General features: G+C 31.4%; 2 protein-coding genes across 2 annotated transcripts; one reads left to right on the plus strand and one right to left on the minus strand.

The window, feature by feature from the left end:
- Window positions 1-3,259: 3,259 nt before the first annotated feature.
- On the plus strand, window positions 3,260-6,356 carry LOC143579193 (uncharacterized). The gene is made up of 3 exons (XM_077062575.1): window positions 3,260-3,556; window positions 4,552-4,664; window positions 5,523-6,356. Exons 1-3 carry the CDS (start codon window positions 3,355-3,357, stop codon window positions 6,171-6,173), a joined length of 966 nt encoding a protein of 321 aa, XP_076918690.1. The 5' UTR covers window positions 3,260-3,354; the 3' UTR covers window positions 6,174-6,356.
- A 682-nt stretch (window positions 6,357-7,038) lies between these two features.
- On the minus strand, window positions 7,039-12,480 carry LOC143579196 (putative serine/threonine-protein kinase At1g09600). The gene is made up of 8 exons (XM_077062576.1): window positions 11,918-12,480; window positions 10,747-11,037; window positions 9,462-9,779; window positions 9,107-9,331; window positions 8,900-9,000; window positions 8,692-8,776; window positions 7,836-8,066; window positions 7,039-7,576 (listed from the first exon to the last, which is right to left on the minus strand). The coding sequence occupies exons 1-8, from the start codon at window positions 12,227-12,229 to the stop codon at window positions 7,427-7,429; spliced, it is 1,713 nt and encodes a 570-aa protein (XP_076918691.1). The 5' UTR covers window positions 12,230-12,480; the 3' UTR covers window positions 7,039-7,426.
- Between the last annotated feature and the right edge of the window lie 8,634 nt (window positions 12,481-21,114).

Genomic DNA, 21,114 nt, shown 5'->3' on the forward strand with positions numbered 1-21,114 from the left:
ATAATGACCCGGAAAGTTTATCTCTTGATTTTCCTTACAACCCGTGTCTGAAAGCCATCACAGATGCTGGAGAAGCTATTTTGCTTAGATATCTAACGCCCCCATGGCTTTGGAAATTGCAACAAGCTCTTCGAGTGGGGAAAGAGAAGAAGTTGATCGATGCACGGAAAAATCTTGATGAATTCGTATACAAATACTTGGCTAAAATACAAAAGGAGTACAATAACATGAACCATGAAGCACAAGAGTTCATATTTTTTATAGCGGCTATGAGAGAGCTTAAATATCAGATTGGCACATCTATGGATCCTACAAAATTTCTAAAGGACACCTTTTTGAATCTAATGTCTGCAGGAAAAGATACCATCGCCGGCACTCTATCTTGGTTCTTTTATCTTATTGTGAGAAATCCAACCGTCCAAGAAAAGATTCGAGAAGAGATTCGCACGCATTTGGAAGTTAATGCATGTAAAAGATGCTGTTGGATTTAATGGTCGGTTCGGGTCAAGTCAACGCGACCGACCCGAATGTGACCCGGTATGAGTTACACCGGGGGTAACGAGATATAAACCCACTTAAACGTTTACGCTAACTGGGCCCGACACAATCACATAATAGGATAAGTTGATGGACTATGCTTTAATTTGGTGGTTGGGCTTTAAGCCCATTGGATTTAAAATGTTTAAACCCTAATTATATTTACTATATATATAATAAGATAATATTATTAGATGATCCATCTTATTCACCAAAAACCCTAGCCACCATAACTTCCGGCAGCCGCCACCTCCGGCCACCGGACCACCGGCCGCCACCCACCTACCACACTGGTTGTCCCTTGTTCACCGCAACCACCACCACTGTTCCAAATAAGCAACGGTGCTGTAGTAAGCTTCAACCGCAAGCTGTCAAACGTTTTTCCGGCGACCTTGGGAAATTCCGGCGAGCCCGTTTTTCCGGCAGTCGTAGTTGTTGTGTTGTTTGGTTGCTACTGTTGTTGTACCACCTTAACCACAACCCCTACACCAGCCGGCACTACCACCTCCGCCCCCTGCAACTTCCGGTCACCGGAACTCCGGCCACCACCACAGTTTCCGGTCCCCGCAGCCTCAGCTGCTGCCGTTGCACCTGCCGGAGTCTGCTGTTGCTTCTGTTCAAGGTTGTTACTGTACCGACGCCGTGCCACCGCAATTTCAGCCGTGTTGTCGCGTCCGTCAGCAACTGTCACCACCGGAGGTCGTTTGGGTTTGTTGATTGTGTCAAATCTAGCTCATCTCGTTAGCCCTCGGTGTCTTCCCGGTTTCGATAACCGAGGTATATCGAAAACCAATCTATGGTTGATTTACTTTATGTTAATCGTACTCGTATCGTTTGTCATCGGATCCGGTTTTTGGTTCGTTTTAACACGTTAATATCCGTTGAGTTTTGATGTTCGTTTACATATACATGTTAATATGGATTAATATTTATGGAAACGAAACTTATAACTAAAACGGGTTAAAGTTTTGTTTATCCGTTTTCGTTCTCGAACCACCACCGATGGAACATGAAAGAGTTGGAGAAAATGGTTTACCTGCATGGAGCTTTATGTGAAACCTTACGGTTATATCCTTCGGTCCCCTTAAACAACAGATCTCTGTTACAACCAGAAATCCTTCCAAGTGGCAACACCAGCAGCATTGTTCTTTGTTTCTATTCTATGGGAAGGATGAAATCAATATGGGGGGAGGATTGCATGGACTTTAAGCCCGAAAGGTGGATTTCTAACAAACATGAGCCATCATACAAGTTCCCGGCATTTAATGCTGGACCAAGAAAATGGCTTTGTGGGAAATGAACCACACTCAAGTGGTGGAAGGTCATCATGTGCTTTTAGCAAACTCTATGGTACTTCTAATGAAGCATGGTCTCAAGGTCAGACTGGTTAAAAGAAGTGAATTAACTAAATTAAGTATCTACTTTTATTGTGTACCAGGGTTTAAATAGTTGTACTGTACTGTGTACAATCTATCCTAGTTATGTATAAGTTACAACTAATAGAAATGAATTAAGTAGATAAATATTATGTTTTGTTGTTTGATTAGTCCATTAATTATTCTTTCCTCGTTTAAATGAACCATAAAATTTTACAAAAGTTTATATCGTATTAAAATCCGAGTTTTAACACACCCAGCCAAACCGCTCACCTCGTTCACAAACGAACCGATCTTCATCGAGACTAGAGGTGCACAAAAAACCCGAACACTAAACCGAACCCCAGTGGCGGACCCAGGATTTTTTGCCAATGGGGTCCCATATTTTCGGTGTTCAAATTTTTCGGGTCGGTCGTTGTTCAGGTCGGGTCGAGGCGAAGAACATAATAAAAAACAATATCATAATAAAACTTTCTTTTCAATCATCACGACCTGAACGGGTCAAAATGGGTCGGGTTGACACATAAACACTTTGTTTTCCCTTTCTTAAACATTTTTGAGATATAACCTAGATCCACCCTTTCATAAGCATGTGTTGAAAACCATTAACTTAAACTAGTGAAAAATAAAACTGATATTTTAAAGTGTTTAAATGTTTCTAAAGAAAACCATGCATAAAGTTGAAAACAATGATATGTATTTTAGAGGTGTTTGAATGTTTCCAAAGTTATCATTGCAACATTAGCATTCAAATGATTGATTAACACTAAAAATTAACACAAAAAACCAAAAACTGAGCCTTGTAAGACTTGAACCCATGACCTTCCAAAGATAAAACAAGGGACTTTCCACCAGACCACATCAACATTAATAGTATGGGTTCCAAGTATTAAATCTTATGGGGTCCTCAAAAAATTTAATATACCGCTTCTAATAAATTTTTAAAAAACATTGGTGTCCCCGGACCCCGATCCACACTATGTGGGTCCGCCCCTGCCGAACCCCACCGGGGTTTTTTCTATTCTATGGTTTTTACTATCGAAACCCGTACCCTACCCGTGGTGTACGGATAAAATATGCATTTCAGTACAGAAACTCGTACCTGAAACTGACCCGATTTATACCAAGTAATATCCAAAAACAAGAACCGGTTTCATACCCAGAACTGGGTTACCCGAAACTACCAGAAAATTAAAGCCTTAATTTTACTGAGTACCCAGCCGTGACCCGACCCGTCAACCCACCCACCTGATTGACATGCATAGGAGTGGCACGTGACAGGAACGTCGTTGGCTTCACCTTTTTGACAATTAATAAACGGTTTATCACCTGCCTGCCATTCTCTCTCTCACACACCCACTCACTTCCCACTATTATGGTCTCTGCATATTCGACCTAACCATTTCTATTTCAATTTCAATTTAACTCAGAATCCATCCATATGGATCTGTTATCCGTACAGATCAAACCTGCAACACGATGCCCTTACATACCCTTCAACAATCACTTGTACGACTACCTTAATTCATCATTAAAATCACGAAACAGACACCTGTTCGACATCAAGACCACCCTTTCTTCTCATCGTTCGTTTGTCGTACGAGCTAACGGAAACAAAAATCCCGATTCATCGTCTTCTGCAGGTGGGTTTTCTCTTAATTATGTACCAATTATTTGTATTAATTTTACTTTCGGATTATCAATTCATTCTTTGTATTTAACCTATGATAGCAATTTCAAAAGGTTTAATTTTTGTGGGTTCTTGCTGATTTTGACTAGTTACACTGCTTTGGATTCATTAAAAATAATTGTTTTGAGATTAACATAGATGATAACACAGAGTTTGTCTGATTAAGAGGACCAAGATTGTTTAATAATATAATCTGCATATAGGATATATCCTAAATTAGGTTCAATTACAATGTGTGAAACAAGTCAAAAAATGAAGCTTGGTAAAAACAAACATTATTGAATGATGATATCTATGTTTAGAATGTGGCCGAATGCCATGTCGCCTAACTTTTTCGATGGTAGACGTATATCTATACTTTGTGTACTTATTAATACGTGTTCTATACATATGCTCGCACATGTATATGCATACATATGCCAATACATATATGTATACTTATACTTATCATACTTATACCTATACGTACACCGATACACATGTAACACATGCACTTACAACTTACAAGCATACACATCTTCTATAATGATTTACCTATATTCTCGTTAGTGCTTGTGGTCCGTAATTTTTCTTGATTTTTCCTTATTAAGGGCATTTTTGCCTTTTAGGTATTTGATTACTAGTGAAAACTGAAAAGAACTACTGATTATGTCCAGTCATTATTTTTAATTTCTTTTTGTTTCCTCAGTTTTATGAAATTGTATTAATAAATAAGAATTTAAGAAGAAAATGATGGGTTTTTTGATTATATGTCGTGCACGCGGCGTTTTATGAACGGAATTGTACAAACTCCCAGTATATAGGAACAAAAAGCGTAACAAAAGAAGTTTAGGGACCTATCTGTAGTTTCCAGCATACCACATGACAAAAAAAATGTGATCTTTTCCAATTTTTAATGTTAGTTTCTTTGTAACTACTTAATTTTTGGGGTGTTATCATAAATTATAGGCAATGATGATCATTCTGAAGGCAACAAACCTAGTGATACCGGTACACCAAAGTCCGTCCATAAAGTTACCGACTGGAGAGAGTTTAGAGCCATTCTTTATAAGAATCAGCAGGTAATATATTTCTGAATCGTGCTCCATGTTCTTGATGTAAAATAGCAACATCAACTAAAATGAGTAGAGGTTGCAAAATGGGCGGTTTGGGTAGCGGATCAAAATGAGTCAGAGTTGAAACGGGTCACATACACTTTTTGTCCATCTTTTGTAAATACTAAATGCATCATTTATAGTTAGAAAACTACTATCGCTACAACTTTTTATATGAACAAAAAGATTTGGGAGGTTGTATGCATTCAATTGGATGGTTTTGGATTACTCCCCTTTTAGACTTTAGTTAAGTTTATTTATTTGACCCGTTTAGATAAAATGCAAGTCACATATATGTACTCATTCGTAAGTAAACAGACCGTAATTGCCACCTCTGATTTATCATTAACAATGTTCCTACAATAATCTAATTATTTAGGGATCATATACTTTGTTATTTTTTATCAAACGGGTCGAGTAAAATTACATATATACCCTTACATGATCTATTACTTTTTTAATTAATCAAAATCTGTCAAATACTAATTTTAAATAGGGTGTTGCTATGTATGCATCAGTAATGATGCTATACGTACATTGGGTGACGACATGATGCCATCACATGGGCCGTAAGAAGGGGAGAAAATTGTCATACGGGCTGTATGACTTTTGTCAGTGGTCACGTTAATCACTTTTGTGACAGTGTATCACATCATACATGTTGTATAATTTGAAGACATTAAATCGTATGGCCCGTAAAAACATTATAGCCCGTATATGTACTAGTCTAACACGTTGTACGACTCGTATGACATGTAGAGTGAGCCTTACAAATATCATCTAATCACTTTTAAATAACTAAATTTTGTTCGGTATGTTATATAGTTAATGCTTAACAAACAAGATGAAGGCGCGGTCCACGAGCCCAAACGTCTAGGGTCAAAATGGGCCCACCCATTGACCACCCCTGAGACAGGCTGCATCCTTGTTGCAACCGAAAAGCTCGACGGGGTCCAAACCTTTGAAAGATCCGTCATTTTCCTACTCGGCTCTGGCACCCGACACCCTCACGAAGGCCCGTTTGGAGTAATAATAAACCGGCCACTTTACAAAAAAATCAAAAACACAAGACCCACAAATCTTCATTTATCCACCACATTTTCCGAGTGTCAGTTGCACCTCGGCGGGCCCCTCGGGGCGAGCATATTCCTGTTGAAAACAAATGGGAAAAAAAACATTTATAACTTTGAAGAAGTTGTTCCTGCTTTATCGTTTGGTTCACAAAACAATTTGGATGAAGCTTCGGCTTTAGTGAAAACCGGGGTTTTGAAACTGCAAGATTTTAGGTTTTTTGTCGGGTATGCGGGTTGGCAGCTTGATCAGCTAAAAGAAGAGATTGAGGCTGGCTTCTGGCATGTGGCGGCTTGTAGCTCAAATTTGGTGTTTGGTAGGAATCACAGTTTGTCATCAGAGGGTTTGTGGGAAGAGATTTTGGAGCTGATGGAGCTAAGCCGTAAGCCGAAGCAAGATCTATAGTTTTTGTTTTGAGGTTATTTGAGTTGAAATAAAATGGAAGTGTTTTAAGGATAAAAGCTTACTTGTTTTATAAATATTACAGGTAGTGTTAATTTGTACAGAATTGACAAAAGTAGAAATTTGCTTTTCAATTTGTAAATGGACCTATGGTAGTATTAACTTAGAGGGTGCTATGCTTGGTTCTTGTATGATAAATGTGACTTCATATGAGTGTCATTAAATAACGCGATAATCACCAAAATATGCAATTTGATCCAAAATAATTGACAAATAGACATTGATTTTTATAAGCAAAATCACATTAGAAAGTACATGCTCGCAAAATAACCAATCTGAAAATTACATGTGTAAGTATTGGTTACATATTAGACATTGGCTAAAAGAGCCCACATATCTTTGTCGACACAAAAAAAGAGGGGGCTAAATCTTAGCCGGTGGCTAGAAAAGCTGGTTCTATTTTAGTTGACGGCTAAAGTTTAGCCCCTTTAGTCAACGACTAAGATAATACCTAGCTGTGTTATTAAAATAAAAAAGCAGTATAAGATTTAGAATTGTCTTTTTCTCTGCGTGCTCAAATATAGCCGACTCTTTAAGCCGTCTGTTAAGATCCAGCTAACACTTTACACGTGTAATTATTAAATTGGTTGTTTTATCTACTGACTGATTTTTACATCTTCTAAATTCTGGTCTTCTTAGCCGATTTCACTTATTATATTTTTTATTGATTGGTTTTGGATATGTCTGTCTTTAAAGTTCTATAAGTCAATATTTTTTATTCCTTTTTAGTGCAAATTGACTATTTTGATGATTTTCCCTTAACTAATTTGTAAGAGTAACAATCCGTTGTCTTTAAACATAGGGCGGGTGAGTTTGATACACATTGCGTCTAGAACACAGATTCGAAGTTCAAAATCATCACAATTAACGGGCAAGTAATTATACAAAAACGAAATGTTATATTTTCTTAATTAGGAAACGCGATTAACCATTTAACCCGATCCTATAACACGAGCAGCTGTTCATTTAAACTGCAAAGCCGTTGACTTTCAAACTTCAAAGTCAAATGCGATCCAATTTCTGTACTTTGCAACGGTATGCTTTACTTGTATATGGTTTTAATGATCCTGTCGTGAAAGCCACATCATCAATCATTAGAATCTTCAACCGATTTCGCTTCATGTTTCATTGCAGCAACAACATATCTCACTTCAAGGTCAAACATCAACATTTGACTTCCCATTAGCAACAACTTTTCAATCCAATCTACTTTTGGCCTTGTCTGCACGTGCTCTTCTAACCGCTTCTTGAATTTGTCTTTCGTGTCGTTTAAGCATGTCGTCAGTGTTTCCGCCATGTGGCATCAATGGTCCAGAATAAACCCTGCTTATCTTCTTCGCGTGGCCCTGAAAAACGACTCACATTATATATAATCATAATTTGCAATAGTTTTACTATTCACTTATTCCAAACACTTATGCAAATGCTACAAAATCTTACCGCGGCACATGAGGTGGATTTATGTTAAGATTTTGATTTTATTTTATAATGATCTAGTTAATTTTTTAACGGTTTAAAATGCTATAACATGCTGTAGTTAATGTTAAATGCTAAAATGGGAACTAGTCTAACATTGAGTTAACAAACCAATAGTATGAAGCTTACCATGGTTTTTGTGGGCTTGGTGGATTCTTGTACTGGATGCATGTTGCTCATTGGTCTTTTTTGTGCATGATCCATGGTTAAAAGCACCATCCTTAAACTTGTGCCAATCGCGTCGTCTTTAAGGTTGTTACTTAATGCTCCCATAGCACTTTGGTGGATCTCGGAGTTATAATATGCAAATCTGTTTTTGGATCTTCCATTCGGGTTATATTTTCTGACGGTCACCGGTCCCTAAAATGATAAAAAAAAATGGATATTATTAATAAGATGAATTTCAAGAAAACAAAGTGGTAATTTTGGCCTATTTACTTGTAACTTCATGTTTAACTAAATCATGTAATTAAAATGGAACCTAACACGGGCCTACGGGCCATAAACTAATAAACCCTGATAATAACTGGTACTGTAATAGTTATAATTAACATGTTCTAATGGTAAATCAGGTAAAAAAATCATCTAAAATTTGTGGTTGAGAGTATCTTAAATGTGTATTTTTAAAGCATACACGCTACGAAGCCATTTATTGACAAGACCCTATGTTTATTTGTGTTAAAGACATCAACCCTAACACGTAACTTAAGATCGTGTAACCAAAACATGACATGTGCGCCTTAACTCATTAATTGAAACGGGCTGACATGTTGTAAGGAGATTACAATCAAGTTGTAAATATGTTAAGAGACTTGCTATATTATAAATGGATCTAACAAGTCAACCTGCTTGATCAAACGGTTGTAATTAAACGGGTTGACGGGCCGGCCTGGTTAATTAACTGAGTTAAACATGTCAACCCAAACATGACCTGGCTAGTTGTAAACGAGATATAAAGAAGTTGTAAACATGTTAAACGGGTCACCTGTCCTTTAGGTTGTGCTTTCAATTCCCCAGCACCCATCCTAACAGATTCAGGCACATGTCCTTTCATAGCTTCAGCTTTCCTCCTATAAACATTAAAAATAACATTAGAAAAAGTGTTTTCTAGTAAGTGATGAAATGTAGTTTTTTCTCTCCAAAAATGAGGGTTGTTATGGTCATTTTATGTCGAACTAGTGAATTTAACGTACTTTCTAGCTTCCTCTTCGCAGTACCTCGCATCAAACTCTTTACTTGGAGGGTATACTGGTAATTCGGATGGATCACAAGGAGGCGGTTCTTCTGTGAAGAACTGGGACATAACAACATTTCAGTTATCAACATTTCAGGCGGTCAAAACTTTGATCAATCTATTTAAATACACAAGATAAAAATCTTTATGAATGTTAAAAATATACCTCACTAGCAAGTGCTGAAGTTGCGGTCCCACGTGCATCCGGTTCGATTGTAAGTAACGTATCTAGAAGGGCCAAAGCCGAAGGAGGCAAGTATTGTTGAAACGTCTCGATAATACGACGTTTATACGGTTGTTGAGGTTTAGTTGCATGAGGTAACCTTGATACTTTCCAATATTCTTCTGAGGGTGAACCACAAAGCTTGAAAATCTTGTGTATTTGTTCAACCTAACATTTCATGTCATTATTAGTTTAAACAATTAGCAAATGAAATTAACATTACATTATTAGTTATTACCAAAATTATTAAAATTTAAAGTGTAATAACATCAAGATTAGCATTAACATAATAACATACCTCTGTTCTTCCTGGCATAATGGGCCGGCCCAGAAAGAGCTCAGCGAAAATGCAGCCCACACTCCACATATCGATGGCGACACCATATGACGTGGCACCAAATAATAGTTCGGGTGCTCGGTACCATAAAGTTACTACCCGACTAGTTAGTGGTTCTTTTTGACCCGGTTCAAACCGTGCAGCCAGTCCAAAATCTCCAATCTTGAGAACTCCATCGTTGTCGACTAGAATATTTGAACCCTTGAGGTCACGATGCAGAATGCCACGAGAATGGCAGTGCTCCAATCCACGAAGAAATTGTTGCATATAACATTTAATCTATAAAAAAGATGTTCAAAAAAATGAACAAAAACAAACATACCAAAATGGGTTAACACATAATTAATGCACAAATTATTTACATTTTTAACTGTACCAACATTTACCTATTTTGACCCAATATCCAACCCTACCCAATGGCTCTTCTTTTCACCTTTGTATGGGTCGGTTTGGGCACTTTGGGTAAAATCTTAAACAATAACCGAAATTTCGGTTTTTAGTTTTTGAAATCCGTTTAATTTCGGGTTTTTTTTTGTGGGTTCGGTTTTGGTATTTTGGTTTGGACCTGTTTTAGACTCAAATTGGAATTTAAGTTTTTGAATTTTTTAAAACGGTTTCGGGTTGGTCTGGGTTCAGTTTTGATATTTTTGTTTGGGCCTAATTGAGATCAAATCAAACCAAAATTTTGGTTTTTGAGTTTCCATAAATCGTTCATTTTATTTTTCGGTCTTTAAGTTTGGGTTTACAGTTTGGGCATGAAATTTTTTAGTTGATATAAGGTTGGTTCAAATTAAGGAATCTGGTTTTTTTTGTTAATTAATAATTAATTGATTATTATGTATTTGGGTTAAAACTTTTTGGTTGATAAAAGGTTGGTTCAAAATATGGAATCCGAGTCTGGTTTTTTTGTTAATTAATAATTAATTGATTATTATGTTTTTGGGCTAAAATTTTTTGTTGATAAAATGTTGGTTCAAAATATGGAATCCGAGTCTGTTTTATTTGTTAATTAATAACTAATTGATTATTATGTATTAAAATATTTGGTTACAATATTTATAACTTCTTATAAATTACTTCAAATTCAAAGTAAAAAAATTAAAATCCATAAATTTAGTTATTGTTTGGATTCAGTTATTTCGGTTTCATACACATACTTACCACCTCTAATAACAACCAAAAGAATCTATACTATAGATTTTCATCATAATTCATAAACATGAAAAAAGAACAAATAATAAGAAACCTGAGGCAAAGTGAACTTTTGGGCTTTCTGATGAGAATGTAAAAGGCCAACAAGATCATGCTCCATATAATCAAAAACAAGATATAAGCTGCCAGAATACTTAGAAGTAACTAAAGCTTGAAGCTTCATACAATTTGGGTGGTCTAATCTTCGCAATATTTGAATCTCTCGGGCCATAAAACGGACACTTTCCGGTTCCATGTTAACAAACCGCACTTTCTTTATTGCAACAATCTTATCGTTTAGCAGATCGCGCGCTTTGTAAACACTACTATATGTTCCTTGGCCAATCTGCATTAGTAAAATACTAACTTATGTTACTAATTGTGCAGTAAAACTACCACTTTTTAAAATCTAAAGTAACTAAAATTCGGCTATTAAACCAACTTCTAAAGCAGAGTTGAACATTAATGTGATATTATACAATCAGGATAAGATAATCATCTATAATAACCAGGCCTGTAAAGGAACTCAACGAACATGAACGAGACATGTTTGTGTTCATTTGTTTGACTTTAATCAAACAAACTATCGAACACAAACAGTTAAACAAACATAGGTTATTGTTCATGTTTGCTTGTTAAATGAACATATTGATGTTCATGTTTATTTTTAACTAGTGTTCGCTCGGTTAAGTTAGTCAGTTATATTCGCTCGTTTACGTTTATGAACCTTTTGTTTAAATTATTAACGAACAAACATAATTAAGAGAACACTTGTTAAAGGTACACATGAATATCAATATTTTCACTTAGAAAAATTAAAGTAATTTGTAATCAATGATATTTTAATTTCATAAAGCTTGACCTAGATTCAATAGGCCTTAAACATTTTAATGAACATGTAAACAAACCAACATAAAGGAAAGGTAAACGAATAATCATATATGAAAGTAAACTAACTTAATTGTACGAACATAAATGAATGCTCACGAACAAAAATGAACTGAACGAACCAAACATGTGTAATGTGTTTATCTTCATTCGTTAACTGAATGAACAAAAAAAATTGTTCATGTTCGTTCATTAAAAACAAACTTAGTAACCAAACAACAAAAGTACTCCACATCTATTGAAAACGAATCAAACATACAATAACATTGAGCACATGATAACAACACACAACAATAAAGATGCAAGATTGTATAACCAACAAGACAGTAAGTACTAACTTTGTCAAGCATCTCGTACGAGTATGCACTTCGAGGAACCCAACCTTGTACAGCATCCGGGGCAACTGAAGTTAACCATGTGGGCCATCCCGCCGCCTTTCCTTGGGCCCCACCAACTATACTCTTAATCTTTTGCATCCTTTTTGAACCTAGTACCCTCTCAGATATTGATTGTCTCTTACTATCTTTTTGTTGTTTCTCAATACCATCTTTATTGACAGGTTCTGCCACCTGTGCTCCAATAAACTTGCCCTCTTCTTCCTTATCTTTTCTTCCCCTTCCACAATTTGATTTTGAACAAATCCCACCCATGTTTTTCTAATCTCAATTGGATTAATTTTCATATAACTTTCATGATGATTGATTGTTAATGAATTACACACACCTCTTTTGGGGAAAACAAAATGCAAGAAGTTATTCAAGCATTTAATTTCCCCATAATCCTACAATGCCAAGTTTTTTAACTAAACCGAAAAGCGTCTTCTCTTAGATAATAAATATTCAACAAAGAATCTAAACAATATTCAGATTACGCAAATTTGTTCAAAACAATGCAACCATGAATGAAACATGTCGAATGTGATTCAAGGAAACCGAAGGAAGGAATGTGAATAATAATAATAATAATAATAATAATAATAATAACAAGAAGGATAGGTGCTCAGAAGAACCCTAGACCAGAAATCATGCATCCAAAAGATCCAAATTATTATTATTGGAATCCACACAAATTGGATCTAGAGATTTGTGTGTGAATATTTTTTGTTTGAAAATTGTGATGCATGGATTTCTGGCCGTTTCTGTGAGGTAACCTAGAAGATGGATGATTCGGGGTTTTCAAATGATTTCCCCTTGGATTATGGTTCTCATCTGAATTTTATACGTACGATTTTGTCTAATTAAGTCCAAAAATGGAAAGATTATTAATAAGTGCAACAAACATAGTGTGTGATATATATATGGGTCCATTACGTATGATTATATATTTATATGAAAATATGATGCATGGAAATTAACGGCTAAAATGGTTAATTAAAAAAGTAGATAAAATAATTACAGAAGAATATGGAAACTTAGGCTGCTTCTAAATCAAAGAACAGTTCAAACGAAGCCCTGGAAATACGCTTGACCATATACACCCATATGCATATGCTGATCGTATTGACGAGAAGCTAGCTTTTTAATGGCGGGAAATATAACGTTCACAACGTTCCCTTGAATACGTTTTAACTATAGGTACTTTCTTATTTTAGTCCTTGTAAGTATTTCTTCTCTTTTACAGCTTCTATTGGAAATATAAATATTTATACTGGATAAAGAGCTACTCACACAACTCGAAACTTGATCCGAATAGAGTCAGTGGAAAAAGAAACGGATCGGTTTGCCATTTGTCAATAAGTCGAGTTCGAGTTTAATATGACTCTAACTTGATTCGACTCATGAACAAGTCCATGCATGTGTATACTTATATGACAATCATATTTAAGACCATCCTAGTAAGACCATTTTTATGGGTGTTTTTTGTGTAACAGGTACTGCCTACCAAACCAATCAGTATCTTTCTCTCCCTTTGTCCTACTTATAACCAGTTACGGATTCAGAAAATTTTCTTACAGGGGTTGGGAAATTTTTTGGTCGGTTAACTACCGGTATAAAAAAAAATCGGTTCGGTTCGACTGTTCGGGTCAGATCATGTTGGTGTATAATTTTTTTTCTAGCCCGCTTCAATTCTCTTGACTAGGTCAAATCAAAATAAATAATGTCGACTTCTTTCTTTAAGTAGTAATCAGAAGTTGATAAATAATACACTATTAAAGTTTTCTTTTTTGTGAAGGAAGTGTATCCCAATAAGAAAAGTTCAGCCAACAAAAAACTAGTAAATAATAAAATATGAGTAGACAAATAATTAAAAATAAAAATATGTCGTAAACTTTTGTACATGTATTAGGAGCATGTTTGGGATTGCTTCTTGAAATTGCTTATGGCTTTTTGAAAAGGCAAAATATCCAAAATGCCCCACAAAAGCACCTAAAAGCTCCATCTCCAAAAAGTCATAAGCAATTTTAAGAATCCCAAACACCCCCTAGGTTTTAGATAAATTAACAAAGAGATTAGTGAAGGGTTAAAACTACTTTCTTAAAATTTATTATTAAAATATTATATACTAGGTTAGAACCCGTGTACGACACGGGTGGAAATATTGAAATTTTCGAACAAACACATGTCATTTGAAAAGACAACATAAATTGTTATATATTATTCGGGACGACAACATACTTTAAGTTGTAACTAATATTGGTACGAAAACCAATGATTGTGAAATATAAAGATAAACCCAAACAACATTCAAATTACAATATTTGAAAACATATTCAAAAGTTAAAAATCTAAAATTCATAAGTTACCAAAAAGACTTCCTTATAAACCAGATTTATTCTTTATTTGTAACTTTGTCTTCCTTGTTTAATATAAGAATTTTAACATCACTCTTCACTCTTGATAAAGTTATATAGAGTTGTCTATGTGTAAACACCGGGTCTTTGAGATATATGTCAACTCTTGCTAGAGATTGACCTTTACTTTTGTTAATGGTCATTGCAAAATAGACTACAACTGGAAAAAAACTATCATATTTCAATTTAAATGAAAGTTTCTTATCTGAAGGTGTTAGACCACAACGAATTATATAAGTGCGACAACCAGTATTAATACCTGAAATAACTTTTACTACAACAAAACGCCTACCTAAATTAATTACTCGCAATCTAGTTCCATCACACAAACCGTTCTTCTAATCCATATTCCTTAGTAACATTATTGGCACATCGACTTTTAGAACCAATCTATGAGTCAAAATAATTTTGGTCTTTTTGATTTTATTTAGCATAATGTGTTATGAAAATTTTAGTTCAAATTAAAATATAAAAAAATAATTTGTATGATCTTACTTAAAAACCAAAAAACTGATTTTTTATATGGACCACGACTAAATTTGTGAATTTTGTTGCAAAGTATGGAAACAATATAAGTTGAGTTAACCAAATATAAGTAAAAAAATAATGGAGAAATATCTTTGCGGCTCTAATTAACATAAATTGATTCGTATACACATCTTAATTAAAACATATATTTTAATTGGTTTTAAGAAAATAAAATAGGATTGGATAACTGAAAATTATGTTTCGTATCATTTCTAAAAAAGAAAATAGAAAAAAGAAATGTGTAGTTAATAATAAATATAATAAAAATCGTTTATAATTTTCCGTTACAAGTGCCTAATTTTTAGTTAATAAAATAATAATTTTTATTTACAATATTTTAGTTAATAAAAATTATATTTTAATACAATATATTGTATTAACGCGTTTAAAATAAAATGTTACCGCTCAACATGCTGGTAAATATTTCTCTTGTCGTTGAAGCTGCACGTTTACAAAAAAAATGCATTCTTAAAAAACATTTATAGGGTAACTAAAAAAAATATTAAAATGACTTACCATTTGAATTACCCCTCTTATTAAAAGACGTTGAATGACAAAAAAATACGTTTTCTTTAATTTGAAGACATCTATAATAGAATATAATATAGTTAGTATATGAAAAGGATGAACATCATAAATATAAAAACAGAATTTTATATAGCATAATGTTTCAATTTTGTTGACTTAATGAAGGATTTTAATCCACAAAACAGAAAAATTAGAATACCGGGAAACCAAGCACTATTAACTTTAGTGACCATTGTAGGTTATTTATAGTTGGTGTTCAATGAAAATTTGAAAGATTACACAAGAAACAACAATAATACAACTTACTCAACTGGATATGAAGACTATCGGTTAACTTGAATCGACATAGATGATCAGAAATTTATTTATGTAAAAGTATATAACCCACCAATATATTTCTATAATAGTCGCCCATGTTACACATGTGTTAAAACATAGAAACAACCATATACATATAGATAACCATAAAATTTCATAAATAGCATATTAAACCAACACAAATATTTTAGCATAACTTTGTAACCAAAATATTAAACATTTAGATTGTATACATAAAAAGTTAATACTTACACAAACTTACTATACACCTAAATTAAAAAACCAAACGAAGACATTAATATGTTATCATCATATTAGCCCACCATCAACTTCTTCGATATTTTATTAAAAAAAGAAGTCATTTTGCTTCACAATATAAAAAACAAAATAAATCATAGCCACCAGAGTAAATATACAACTAAAGTCTTAAGGTATTATGAATTTCATTTCAACATTAATAACTAAATAAAGTTATATTTTATTATAAATTATTTTGTAATTCAACTTTTGTTTTTTTTCGATTCAAAGACATTTTAGTTAAATGTATTAAGTTAAATCGAACCAATAAATTTTTATTCTACAAATTTCACTAATTAAGTATAACTAAAATAATATAGAGATAATAAAAATTAAACCAGTTAATTTTAATTTTATTACATAGAAGTCATTCCTAAATTAAAATTTTATTAAAGTGATTGTAATATGCAGTAAATTATGTTTCAAACTATTTAACATCATTACTTTGTTTAAAATTAATTTCATTATATAATTCTTTTTTCAATTGTATACAATAATCTTGACATTTATGCGTAATTAAAAATTGTTCAAATATAAAAGATGGAAACTTTGTTGAGATTGTAGACTATTAAAAACTACAAAAGAGTTGTCAAATTTGATTTCTTAAAAACAGAAATAAATAAATGTATAAATGATTGGAATGCATCATTAAAATTAAAGATCACGTCCAGTTCTGTAGTAGAGATGGAATTCAAAAAAAACCATCAACTATAACCCCAAAAGAACCAGATTCCGTAAACAACATAGAGGAAGAATGAAGGGAATGTCTTATCGAGGTAATACTATTTGTTTTGGTAAATACGCCCTTCAGACACTTGAACCCGCTTGGATCACATCTAGACAAATAGAAGCAGGTCGACGAGCAATGACACGAAATGCACGTCGCGGTGGAAAAATATGGGTCCGTATATTTCCAGATAAACCAGTTACAGTAAGGCCCGCAGAAACACGTATGGGATGATAATTATTTAGCATAAATAATCAATTATCGTGAATATCTAAAATTATATGTGTGAATACCAAGACGATTCAAGTAAACTAATAACCCACAACATTCGTCTCGTTTATCCAAACAGTATAAACTTTGAAGTAAATGATAAACTTTGTATTGCGAATCTCTTGGACTTGGCTGCTATAAATTTGAATTATTTCTAACAAATGTCAAACTGGAAAAAAATATATATATAGTTAGTAACTTACCATCAAGGAAAAATATTAATTTTTTTAATTAAAATGTCTAACTATTAACTTTAAAAGGACATATTTGTTTCGGTAAATTATATAAACTCCATATACTTTCTTTTGAGTTAGTTTTTCGTTAAATATTGTTCATGACTGGCTCGTAAATTTTGTTAGTTTCAAGAGACAATGAGCTATGATTATAAAATGGTTATCGAAAATATGTGTGGTTTATTTTAAGCATGCATCTTAAAATTTAAAAATAATTATAAAATGGTCAGATAAAAAAAATTGAACCCCTAGCTAACTAAAACATGTAAAATTCATTAATAATAATAATGGATCTTTAGAATAACAAAATAATTCTAAAATTAATTAAAATACTATACAATCAATTCTATTAAATGATTAATAATTTCTATTAATTAATTTATATTATTTTGCATTTGTTGTTACGTAAGTATTTTAGTTTAATTGACATTAAACATTATTTTAATATATAGGCTTAATTATCAGAATTATCTATTAAATCAAATATTCGGATATTCAAAATATGGTACAACATAATAAAATATATTGTATATCTTAAACTAAAAATCTTATATTTCTGTTTGTCTATTATTATCTTATATTATACAAGAATATTATATTATCCCTTCTTTAGTAAACATCATTTTAATAAAGAAATATAGTATATACATAGGCTTAATTAATTGTATCATATCCCGTATAATAAACATCATTTGAAATTAGTTTATATATTTATTTTTAATTAGTTGACTCAATTAAAATTTTCAATTTCATATCCCGTCTCTAGTAAAAATTATTCTAATATATAGGCTTAACTAGCATACATTATTTTTTTATAAAGCTAAACAAAGTTATTTCTAGGCTTAATTATTTATGTTATCGTTAACTGGGTCTAATTTTAGATGCATGGGAATTGATAATTCATATAAGTTACCAAAATTCATTTAATTTATATGATCAATTATATTAATGGTAATAAATATCAATTACTAACTTATTCTTATACATTACTAATTTTATGCTCTATCTTGAAATATGGTGTATATTTAAACATATTAATTTTAATTATATTGTAATTAATCATGTTTAAAACATTATATCACCTAACCTAACTAAAACACGTATTCTAAGAATCGTTATAAAAACGTAAATATATGAATTAATCAACAATAATAATTTATTGGTTACCTTAATTAAAACATGGTAATTAAAAAATTATAATAAATACATATTAAATTGGTAAAATATATTAAAGATTCTATAATGTACGTGAGCACCGAATTATTAGATGTATAACATATTTGTGTAAACTTCATATAAGTGGTCAGGAATTCGAATTTCAAAAATTTTCAAATAAATAATTTTTATTATTCACTTAAGGAATTTAGTTGAAATTGACATTAAATTCACAATAACTTGTGTATATTTAAACATATCAATTTTAATATTTAGAAGAAAATAATAATTTTTTTATTTAATGCATGAATATTGAATAATTATGAAATAAGTTTATATTTATGGATGGTATTCAAAAAAATAAAAAAGGGTTGAAAAAAATTAGTCAAATTAGGAATGAGAATTATTTTTAAATATGTAAATTTTATTTAAACCTATTCAATATAAATAGTCAAATTGAGTCAAATCTTTAATTTATTCAAATTGTTGTTATTTAAACATATTCAATATAATCAAGTATGTAAATGTTATTTAAACCTATTCAATATAATTGAACTTTGACCGACAACAATATAAGATTGATTATCTTACTATAGATAATTTAATGTATTATAGAATAATCAACTAAATTTCATTTCGGGATTATACAATAATCAATTGAATTACATAAATTGTGAAAAATAAATAAATACATGAATACTAACATAAGTATAAATCAATATTAAACAAAAATAAAAGACATCTTATCAAACAATTCTCAATCCATGAAATTAGTTATACCAAGTTGGGGACAATAACCTGAAATGATAAAATTAAATATTAATATTAATATCACAATAATAAATATATTACAAATTATGGAAGATTTGAATCATGTGAAAAAATGTAAAATTGATGTTATAACTTACAACCGGAGAATTTGAATCGCGTTACCGGAAAAACTAAATAGTGAAGATCTCCACCGAATCTTCGATTTTGATATATAACCTAAAAAGATTATGAGAAAAAATCATATAATTATTAATATAAATACAAACAAAAACGGAAAATTATCAGTTTAATCTTTGATTTTGATATAGAATCTAAAGATATTATAACAAAGTAATATAAAAATTAAAATAAATATAAAACTTTACAGGAAAACATTACCGGAAAACCGTAATAACTTCAACATATCAATTCAATCTTGGATTTTGATTTACAACCTAAAGAGATTATAAAAAAATCATATAACAATTAAAATAAATATAAAACATTGCCGGAAAACCTTACCGGAAACAATATTACCTTACTGGAAAAACGTATAACAAAATCGGCCATTACCGAAATATATGAGACGGTTGAGGAATAAGCTGAGAGAGAGAGATGGAGAGAGAGAGAGAGATATTAAAATGGTTAGGGATTTCATTCTTGATATTTATATAATGTAAATGAGATGATTTATTAAGTTTTTTGAATTCTTATAATAATTAAAATAATTAAATTAAAATAATTAATATCATAATTACATTAATAGGTTAGTTATGATGTTTGACCAGATTTTAAAAATATTCAATAATTATTAATAATCATTGATTGTCTGGCATTTTAATTTATTTTAGAATTTTTTATTCACATGAATTATTAATAATCATTTATTGTCTAGTGTTTTAATTTATTCACATGAATTATTAATAAAAATACTCAACACAATATAATTAATAGCATTTAAATAATTAAGCAATTCATATAAGGTGTGGAAAAATAAGTTACTAATTTGGTTTTAATATAATTGAAAAGTAAAATTAACATCATATATTTAAATCAATATTTGTTGAATTTAAAATCATTCAATGGGTCAACATCGGTATTTATAGTAAACATGTATAGATGCTTAATCAAATCCTTAATCAAATGTATACAACCTTTAATTAAAATATACAAATTCTTAATTAAATAATTCCGTAATTTAAAATCAACCTCATATATTTAAATCATTAATTTCTAAATTATGAATAATTATTCTCGGTCAACATTAGTATTTATAGTAAGCCTTATGGATGCTTAGTCAAATAGTTAATCAAATAATAATTAATGATTAGTTAGAATATAGAAATTCCATAATTAAATATTTCCTTTTGTTAGGTTATTAAAAGGTTTTAAATTTAAATTTTCAGAACGATATATATGACGAAATTCACATTTGTGGATGACTCTTATTATTTTCTTTCTAAAGGTTTGCTTAATGATATTTATAATTATTTAAAGAGAAATGTTAAATAGTAAGTACCTCGCCCAAATAAATGAGTATTTGACATGTGATGAAATAAATTTTTAATATCATATAATTTAGTAGTGATAATTTCGTAAATATCATTAATTGCCTAGAAATTTCCCAAAATGAATTTAATTAGCCGGAGTCAAAATTATGAATTTTAATTATTAACTTGAAAGATAATTATAAAAGATTCAAGATTAAAATTAAATTAAATATGAAAGAGAATAATTAAAGAGAATTTATTGTATCTTATTTAAATATATTTTTGATTTATTTTATTTAGATGAAAATTAGAGAAGTGATTGATATACATAAAAGGTTTAATCAACAACCAATAGGAAGAGAGGAAATGAACTTAAAGTCTATTGCTTTAATAGTATACTTAGATTAAATTATTTTTATTCACATGGACTTCCATTTAATTGTATTTT

This window comes from Bidens hawaiensis, unplaced genomic scaffold, assembly GCF_021521415.1.
Source record: "Bidens hawaiensis isolate Kalapana, Puna unplaced genomic scaffold, B.hawaiensis_p1.1 tig00029631_1, whole genome shotgun sequence".
NCBI classification, from domain to species: domain Eukaryota; kingdom Viridiplantae; phylum Streptophyta; class Magnoliopsida; order Asterales; family Asteraceae; genus Bidens; species Bidens hawaiensis.

Coding starts and splice junctions, on each gene's coding strand:
- LOC143579193 (XM_077062575.1), top strand. CDS start 3,355: ATGGATCTGTTATCCGTACAGATCAAACCTGCAACACGATGCCCTTAC. Junction 3,557..4,551: donor CGATTCATCGTCTTCTGCAG/GTGGGTTTTCTC, acceptor CATAAATTATAG/GCAATGATGATCATTCTGAA. Junction 4,665..5,522: donor TTCTTTATAAGAATCAGCAG/GTAATATATTTC, acceptor TATGTTATATAG/TTAATGCTTAACAAACAAGA.
- LOC143579196 (XM_077062576.1), bottom strand. CDS start 12,229: ATGGGTGGGATTTGTTCAAAATCAAATTGTGGAAGGGGAAGAAAAGAT. Junction 9,780..10,746: donor AAAAGTTCACTTTGCCTCAG/GTTTCTTATTAT, acceptor TCTTTTTTATAG/ATTAAATGTTATATGCAACA. Junction 8,067..8,691: donor AAGCACAACCTAAAGGACAG/GTGACCCGTTTA, acceptor TTATCATTTTAG/GGACCGGTGACCGTCAGAAA.